The sequence below is a fragment of the Rattus rattus genome, chromosome X, assembly GCF_011064425.1.
Source record: "Rattus rattus isolate New Zealand chromosome X, Rrattus_CSIRO_v1, whole genome shotgun sequence".
Classification (NCBI taxonomy): Eukaryota; Metazoa; Chordata; class Mammalia; order Rodentia; family Muridae; genus Rattus; species Rattus rattus.
Window position 1 is genome coordinate 6,802,393 of NC_046172.1, and position 9,797 is coordinate 6,812,189.

Below are 9,797 nucleotides of genomic sequence, written 5' to 3' on the forward strand. Positions count from 1 at the left end.
TCCCTTTCCTTTCCTCCCTCCATACTCTTCCATGTACCCCTCACTCCTCTCCTTCAAATTCACAGCCTCTTCATTTTCACTAACTGTTATTATATGCATATATATGTGTGTATGTATACACATATGCCAGACTATAACCTGCTCAGTCCATGTAATGTTACTTGCATGTATGTTATCAGTGCTGATCATTAGGGACTGAACTGTGCCTAACAATCAATTGATGCTCTCTTCCCTGGGGAGGACCACCTCTCCTGCTCCCAGCTTTACCGAGTTGCCTGTAGTCCTTTGTGTAGGGTTGAGGCGATTGGGCTTCTCTCCATCCAGTTTCATTGGTGCCATCTCTGTTCAGCTTACATTTGGGCATCCATGTCATTTTTATTAATGATCTTATTTTTGTTTTTGTAGTTTTGCAGCATATTTTCACTTATTTTAAATGTTTGTTTCATGTTTCCTCTTCTAATTTGAAGGATATCACTTTTTTTCTTTCTTTTTTTCGGAGCTGGGGACCGAACCCAGGGCCTTGCGGTTGCTAGGCAAGTGCTCTACCACTGAGCCAAATCCCCAGCCCCAGGATATCACTTTTATTAACTTCACTGGTTTTCTCCATTTTCTCACCTAATCTTTGCCTTTAAAGACACCTATATACAAATAATTATATAATTTCTATTTCTAGTCCCAAACATTCTCCAGAACTCCTGAATGTGCCTAGGACTTCTCTTTTGTTTTTGTATTCCTTGTACTCAGCTTGCTGTTCCTCTTCAAAACGTATTTTTGATAAACTTTCTTCTTATTAACTTTACTACTACTGACTGCATCCAGTCATTATCATCACTTTCTGCTGGGATAGCCTTCACCTTCTAACCAGTTTGCACAATTCCACCCTATTTTTAAAATAACCCATATTTTTATTGATATATACTTTTATAAAATGAACATTTTCATGTTGTAATGGTATTAGACCACCAAGTACCAGCCACAGTGCCTTCTTTATATGGCAAAATAACCATTTAGCTGTTCTAGATACAAAATTTTTAACTAAATAAGCCATTCTTCCCATGGAAGGCCAGTGTTTGCTGAGACCAACAGAATCCTGATAAGGGAAAGAACAGAGTGCACATAAAGAAGAAACTTTCCCAGGGTCAGGTTTTCTCTGTGCCTTGTGCTATCTCAGCATAGAGTTGTGTCTGCTACTTTAACACTAGGTAGTGCTCTGAACTCAGGATTGCAAAATTTTGTTATGGACTTAGAAACATGTAAAATAGAAACTTGAAAGAATCACTAAAGACTTTAAAATGAAAAGGTTTTGGAGTAGAATTTTAAAATGCTTGTAATGTTGTGTTTGACAACTTTAACAAAATGTGTCTATAGTCCTCTAGTGCCAATAAGCACTAATAAACTAGTAGAATTCATCATGATGGATGTGTATAAGTTATTGTGGTGCAATGTTGAGACCATTTCAGTTTAGGAACACATATTAATTTTATATCTCCTCAAAAAATTGCCTATCAAGCTAAGCAAAGCAACTGGTAATGATTCTGATACTATGGGGCTCATAAAGAAGTAAAGATGAGTCAGAGGTAGGATCCATGGAGAAAATACCAGGTGGCTGCCCTCTTCCACGTAGTATGGAGGGTCACACCTCACAGATGAATGTGGTCTTCCATATAAACATGTAGATGCTTCAAAATGCTTAACGAACAATAAAACAATCTGTAATCTCTTAAATTAGTCTGTATATGGTGGGACTGCGGGAAAGATATGTCATAGACTACCATGGGCTGTCCTGTGAAGGGAGGCATGCAACAAAACTGAGCTGTGGTCTAGAGGGAACTTGCTCACTTAAAGAAGAAACTAGACTTAGAAAGGGATTTGTGATTTAAATCCTTTTTGGTAGTCTCTGATCTTGGAGGAAAATTATATAAATTAGAGGACAAGTAGGAGCTCTATTCCTATGTGTTACTATACCTTAGACTGAGCAAAAGGAAAGTATAGTCCACTCTAGAGTTACAGGTCCCATATGACACCTAAAGACTTGGACTATGGGGAAAACACAGAAAGTAAGGCGAGTAATGAAACCATGATCCAAGACAACACTTCCCAACCTGACATCTAGTGCAGATAAAAAGGAAACCACATGATTCCTGAGGGTGATAGTGGTATTATCTTTGATCTCATTCTGAAAAATATGAGTTTTAGGGATATTCTGCCTCTGAAAGGAATATGTGGGTGAGTGGTGTTCAATGCAAATCTGTCACTGACAATGGCAAAAGCAGCAGTATGGGTAGGACAAGTGGACAGAGCTTTGCCAGCTGCCTTTGGACAAAAGGTTGAATTTCTTGTACAGTCCACACCACTGAAGTCTCACTTTGTCCCAGGATCTTACTGGGAAAAAAGTAGACATTTACTATCTAGCATTTTTGATGATCACATGCCCATTTTATCCTAAACTGCACTTTCAGGGTTAATAGATAACAATTTTGGGCTCTTTGTGTATTTTCACTCCCATTTATCTTGTTTGCTCTTCAAGGACATTGAGAAGTTTTGTTATCTTGGCCAGCTCTCTCTAGAATGTAGCATCCTGTACCGTTTAGAGTCATGTGAAACCAAGGGGAAAACTATGTGAGAGAACATCTTGAAATACAAGAGGCAATAAAGTCTGCCTAAGATCTAGAGCAGATAAAAATCTTGTACTTTAGCAATGTGTACACAGGTAATCTCATTTTCATTCTGTCACAACTATACTTTGACTCTATTTACTCTTGACTAGTTGGTAAGTTTATTTATATTGCTTTATGACACAACTAGATCACACACACATATATCTCATTTTCATTCTGTCACAACTATACTTTGACTCTATTTACTCTTGACTAGTTGGTAAGTTTATTTATATTGCTTTATGACACAACTAGATCACACACACACACACACACACACACACACACACACACACACATATATATATATATATATATATATATATATAATTTTGTTAGGTTAAGAAGAGAAACAAAGAGGGTGGTGGGGTAGGTGGGAACCTCTAGAAAGTCCAAGAGACCTGAGATGTGAGAGGTTCCCAGAACTCAATGAGGATGACCTTAGCCAAAATACCCAATAGTGGGGAAATGGAATTTGAAGAGACCACCTCCAGTAGATAGACAGCGCACCCATTGGAGAAATGGGGCCACTCACACATCTTCACATTTTTGGACCCAGAATTGTTCCTGTCTAAAGGAAATTCAGGAACAAGCTTGGAGCAGAGACTGAAGGAAAGGCCATCCACTGACCAGCCAAATGTCAGGTTGATCCCATGCACAGGCACCAAAACCTGATATTATTACTGATGCCATGTTGTGCTTGCAGATAGAAGCATGGCTGTCCTCTGAGAGGCTCTACCAGCAGCTGAATGAGACATAGGCAGATACTTACACCCGACCAATAGACAAAAGCTGGGGACTTCTGTGGTTGAATTAGGGAAAGGCTAGAAGAAGCTAAGGAGGGTGAGCCTATAGGAAGATCAGCTGTCTCAACTAACCTGGAACACCCCCACACCCTGTGATTCCTCAGACATTGACCCACCTACCAAAGAACATACATGAACTAGTACGTGGCCCCTGGCACATATGTAGCAGAGGACTGACTTGTCTAGCTTCAGTGGGAGAGGATGTGCCTAATCGTGTAGAGACTTGATGCCCCAGAGAAGGAGTATACTGGTGGTGGTGGTGAAATGGAGGTAGGTAGCTGGGTGAAAGCACTGGGTGTGTGAGTGGGCATGGGTGAGGGAATACTGTCTCAGATGTAAAAGAGAGGGGGTATGGAGTAAAGAACTCTGGGAGGGGGTTACCGTGAAGGAGGGGCAATATTTGGAATGTAAATAAAATAATTTAATAAAAAAGAAGAGAAACAAAAATTTAAGGCTGTGTTACAGAAGGAATGTTTCAGGATTTGTAACATGCTAACACACTTTGATATAAAGTTGTATGTTCATGGAAGTCTCTCAGTCTGGAATTACTGTAAACCAGGAAGAAATAGAATCTGAGATATACATAATGAACCTGTCACACTGGAAAAAGAGCATCTCATGGGGCTGGGAGTCCTCCAAATTTTCTTCTGAAGTATGGCTTAGAGAGTTTCTTAGTGAGGAACATGTAAAGTAATTATTGACTTCATACTGAACTACCAGTGTATTTGTCCCCTAGCAATACAGAAACCACATGGTCCCTGATGGTCACCAAGACACAATGAATCCTAATTCATGGCAGTTCTCCAAAATATAGTGGACAATACACAACTGTAGATGGATATTCAGGTTAGACACTGCAAGAAAAAGGAGAAGTGTGTCCTGGTGGTGGGTCGCTGTCTCCCAATCTATATGAGTTTGGTGGTTAGCAAACACTGTCCTCTGACCATGTATAATAAATAAGTAAATAAATAAATAAATAAATAAATAAACAACTACAAAGAGCATATGCTAAGGGAAATTGTGTTTCTTGTACACGCTTTTCATACTACAGTCAGAGGACAATAAAGACAGTGTCACCTGGTTGGGCAAAGCTGTAGCTAATGAAATGCTTTCCCTGAATATCATAATTAATATCACACTGTATAGAGGAGGAATGTGTGAAGAGATCATCATCACTATTAAGAGATTCTGAAAGGTAAATTACTTTGCTCAGACCAAAACTTCTTTACCATTCCGATATAGCCAGTTAAGAAAAAAGACAGTTCATACAAAATGAGAGTAAATTATAGAGTGATAAATAACACCCCCATCTATGCAGCTGAACTAGCATTCCTCTCCTGGTTGATGAAAGTGATGTGGATTTTAATCTTTTAGATCATCCTAATACTTTAATATTACTTACCAACTGAATTCCAGCATCATTGACATTAACCTGGCATAGACAGTAATGGGCTTTCAAAGTATTTTTCCCAATGATTATCTGAACAGTCTTATCTCTGGCCTGCAGCAGTGGCTCCAGACTTTGCTTTGTTACTTAAATAATGTCATACTAACCTCCGAATATCATAAGGATATACAAGTACACCTGAAAGAGTAGCAATAGGAGTTCAATCCACACATGCTTCAAAGGCCTTACATGGCCAAAAATATTTTCTTGAGCAAGTCTTAAAACAATCATTGAGAAGCTTTACGGCAGCCAATTCTAATAAATGTGAAGTGATCACTCCTCATATTTCTGTACTGGGACATCTTTGTATTCCATTTTGCTCAAATTGCCAATCCCTTATATAATCTGAAAGAAGATGGTAGGAGATGGATAGTGTGAAACTGGGACAAAAGGGCAAATGGAGCACTCAGCTCCTGATCACTTCTTCACCTCCTCCTTTTCTCAACAGTAGGTTCAGGTGGGAGAGTGAGGGAGAGAAATAATGAAAGGAAGGGCAGGATGTAGAATAGATGGAGGAAGAAAGAAAGAAGAGTGATGAAGGTAGAGCTGAGAGGAAGGAGGCGTGCATCACAGAAGGAGGGTAAGAGGAATGTGACCTAAAGGCAGAGGGAAGAAGGCTGAGTTAGCGAAAGAGCAGAGGGAGAAAAGGACAAAGAGGAGGGAAATGCTAGTGGATCAGAAGAGAGAGGAGGGTTGAAATGAGAGAAGGAAGAGGGGAGAGCAGAGGTATGAGGAGGGCAAAGAAGATAGGGAAGAGATAGGAGAGGAGATCATGAGGGAAGAAGGATATCAGGGAAGGAAAGGAGGACTGAGGGAATAGGGGAATGGAGCAGCAGAAAGGGGAAAGGGACAACCTAGTCAAAAAAAATGGATTCTAAGGGTAGAGATAAGAGGGGCAGAGGATTTGTTGAGGAGTGAAAAGAGACTAAAGAGAGAAGAATATCAGAGGGAGGAGAAAATAGGGGTGTGGTGAGCAGAGAGAAGAAGGAGGAGGGAGACGCAGAATTGAAGGAGTAGGAGTCAGAGGCAATCTAGGGACACAGAGAGGAGAAGTTGGCAGAGTAGGGAGAGCTAAGGGGGAAAGCAGGAGGAAACATTAGGAAGTGCAGAGAGGAAGGCATTACAGGGTAGAGAGAAGACAAAGGAATATATCAGAGGGAAAAGAGAGGAGAACAAAGAGAAGGAAGAAGAAAGACCAGGGATGAGGAGCTAGCATAGGGAGGAAGGCACAGGTGACTTGTGGGAATAAAGTAGAAGGAAGTAGTTAGAAGGAAAGTGAAATTACAGGAAGGAAAGGAAGAAGGAGTGTAGGACAAGAGCACAGAGGGAGGAGTGAACTGGAAGATGACCGAGGCAGAGGAATGCAAAAGGAGGAGGAGCTCTGAGGAAGCAAGTGGAGGGACTAGTAGGAAAAAGGTTGGAGGAGAGGTGATTAGGGAGGAAACGAGAAGAGGTCTGAGAGATAAGAAATGAGGTGAAGAAGTATAAACACTAAAGGAAGAAGAGAAGTGCATGGAGGGCAGAGGGAAGAGAGCAGAACCCAGATGGAAGATGAATGCCCAGGGTAGAGAGGATGACTGAGGGCAGAGAGACGAATGCAGAGAGCAGAGTGTGATGTCATAAATAAGGTGGGCGGAGGCAGTAGGGCAAACCCAGCAGGAGAACCCCTGGAGATCAGTCCAGAAGTAGACAGAGCAGAGGACAGAAGAATGAAAGCTAATGGAGAACCAAACTACAGGTAGGAGGGGAAAGAAGGCAGTGGCAGAGGAGGGGCAGAAGATAAAGAATGGACGAGATAAGAGTGAAGAACACAGGAGAGCACAGGGTGTAGAGAAAATGAACAGGGCTGAGAGAGGAGGATGGAAGTTAGAACTGCAGTAAAGACTTGAAGAAGTAGGGCAGAAGGAAGAGGTAGCAGGGTATGTGGGAATAGAGGAGAGCAGAGAGGAGTCAGAAAGGTAAGAAGAAAAATAGAAAGAGTTAGGGACAGAGGACTAGAGGCAGTGGTCAGAGGAAGGCAGAAAAGAGGAAGAAGGAAGACGCCGTATGAAGAGGGCAGAAGGGCAAGGGAAATAGTTAGAATGAGGAAGAGATCAGGGAAGAGATGAGGGAGGAGGACAGAAGGCGGGCAGCTTAAAGAGAGCAGATTGAAGATGAGACCAGAGGGAGACTGTAGGAGAGAAGAGGATACATGCCAAAGGGAGGAGTGATGGAGCATGATGATGACATAATAATGCATTTTTGTCTCATTGCCTGTTCAAAGAAAAAAATCCGATGTAACCATATGCTTGTCCTGTAACTGCTGACTACCTGAAGGCAAGAAGCTGATGCCATCTTGAAAGGCTTTATGATTGTCAGATGGTAGCAAAGTTTAAAATTGCAGTTAACTGCCTGGACTGGACTGATAAGAGTGGTAGATGCTTAAAACCGGGATATAGAAGTGGCTTTCTACATTACTAATGCAAACCTAACATGGCATTTAATGAGGACATTCTGAGAAACATCTTAAAGGAATCTGGGACAATTAATGAAATTAAAAATGAGTTCATGTACATAGTTCTGACATCATTAAGCAAAATAGTGAGGCAAGTAAATGATCTAGATAAATTTACTGAAGATGTGCTTGGCAAACTTGATAAAGAGATCCATGACCTCTCTTTTAAACTCAAGCTTTTACAAGAAAATGTAATTCAGTTAACTAATGCTATTCACAAAATTCCAAATGACATTTTATCTATGCAACTTTGGAAATCAAGAAAGACTTTTTCAAAGATAACCATTGAAACACAGCAAGTATACTCATGCACATCAGTGCCCATTAAAATCTTTGAAAGAAACAATTCCAATATACGAGTACCACTTCTTACAGTGCCTGAGTATTACCAAAATGATATGGAAGATTCACCTTCTTCCAATGGTTTATTCCACCCATGCGTGTGTTGTTCAAAACTTTTTAAAGATAACGTATCTGTGAATAAACGACTAGCAAGTGAGAAGGAACACACACAAAACCAGAATCACACCCATGCTGGTGATTTCAAAAATGTACTACAGTGTCACCTCTTAAAAAAACATATCCCTGTAGATCACATTCCAGCCTCTGGTAGTGAGGTATCTCATTCATACTTGGATCAATATGGTGGTGGCTCTTCCTTCTATATTTTCCCACCAAATAGAAACAAGCGTCAAGGAACATCTGCAGCAAATATCTTACCTAGGGAGCAAGAACAGCTACACTACCATATTGGGTGCATGAGCAATTCACGTCCTCGTGTCCTTTATGGAACTGGTAAGGGGGATGTGGTGGTTAAGCAACGACGAGTTTTGACTCATTCCAAATCCAATGTATTTGTCAATCCCCTGGCACCAAAAGCACCACCATTGCCATCTGATTGGCTCATCCACCTTATCAGTTCTAAAAAACCATCTGCTCCTGGAGTTATAAGCTCAAGAGGAACATCTTCCTTCTTTGTTTTGGGAAGAACTAAAACATTACCATCTGCTTGCTTGAAGAGCAATCCTAATATAGATCCAACAATGCCACCTGAAGTTGAGATCACTGCAACATCAGAATCACTTGAACGTTATGAACTAAAACCAGGTGGTCTAAATCCACAGGATATGGATCAGAAGATCCCTCTGCTTTTATATCCTTCAGTAATTCCATTAAGAAATCAGTCATGGGATTCAGTTGTGACTCTTATTGACTCTTTAGTTGAAAAACCACAACCGATAAAGTCTTCTTTTCCAAAGTCACCAAGATCTCTCTCAAAATCAAAATATGCCCATGGATCTCTACCACAACATCCAGTTGCAAATACATCAAGAACTTTTAGCGCCCAATTGCCAAAATCATATAGGGTACCTTGCCATTCGTTTTCAGTATCTGCCTCACCTAGTCCCAAACCACAAACATCTTCAAATCTAGTGCCAAAGCGTTCTGTAAGTCACTTAACAAAGCTTATTGAAGCACAGTCAAGATCACCTGTGACATATCCAAAAAGACATTTACATCCACCACAAGCAAAACCATCAAAACAACTCAACAAAAGCAACTTAACAAAAGTTTCCACTCTACAGTCATCGTTGTCGTCTATAAAATCATCTGCTTCAAACCATAGAGCTCTAGCGAAAAGGCATTATAGAATAGAGTCAGCATATGCAAGTATCTTGCAAAACACTTCCATCCTGCCAATAATGACCAAAGCAAGAAAAGCATTAATGGAAGCAATAAGAAAAGGCATTAAACTTCGCAAAACTCGACCAAGAGCTGAAAGTGATGATCCTGAAAATGAAGCAAAAATGATCCGGTTCCGTCGTAAAGCAATGGGATATCATTCAGGAAAATCAGACAGCGAGACTGAATGGGTTGAATAAAGAAAGAAACCATGAAGAGTAAAATTTAATTTGTTACTTTTTTACATCTAAATCATTTCTAATGTTCTAATCTTTCCCCTAGAATTACCTACACACACAAAGAGAGAGAAACAGAGAGAGAGACAGAGACACAGAGACAGAGACAGAGACACAGAAACACCGAGGTACAGAGAGACAAAGAGAACATACAATGTTGTTAAAATAAAGCATTTTAGTGCCAGCCTTATCAACACACAGTAAAACATGGTCAAGAATCTAGAAAATATGGCTGTATGTTTTCTAACATTGAAATATTTGCTTACAACATGAAAGCAATTACTATGAAAAAAACTATTCTGTCAAACCTAAAAGTTCAATATAAAATATGATTTTTTTTATTTGGAAGAGTGTTGGGGAACAAGCCACATGAGATTAGAGAGCAGAGAACAATATGCTAAAGTTGGTTCTTTCCTTCCACAATATGAGTCTCAGGGAAGCAATTGCTTTCTTCACAGTAGACTTCTTGATCAG

The 9,797-nt window shown here is 40.2% G+C and overlaps 1 protein-coding gene across 1 annotated transcript; it reads left to right on the plus strand.

Annotated features, from left to right (window-relative positions):
* The first annotated feature begins 6,568 nt into the window (after window positions 1–6,568).
* LOC116888365 (wiskott-Aldrich syndrome protein family member 1-like) lies at window positions 6,569–9,311 on the plus strand. Its single transcript, XM_032889632.1, has 2 exons — window positions 6,569–6,648; window positions 7,174–9,311. The coding sequence occupies exon 2, from the start codon at window positions 7,383–7,385 to the stop codon at window positions 9,285–9,287; it is 1,905 nt and encodes a 634-aa protein (XP_032745523.1). The 5' UTR covers window positions 6,569–6,648; window positions 7,174–7,382; the 3' UTR covers window positions 9,288–9,311.
* The last annotated feature ends 486 nt before the right edge of the window (window positions 9,312–9,797 follow it).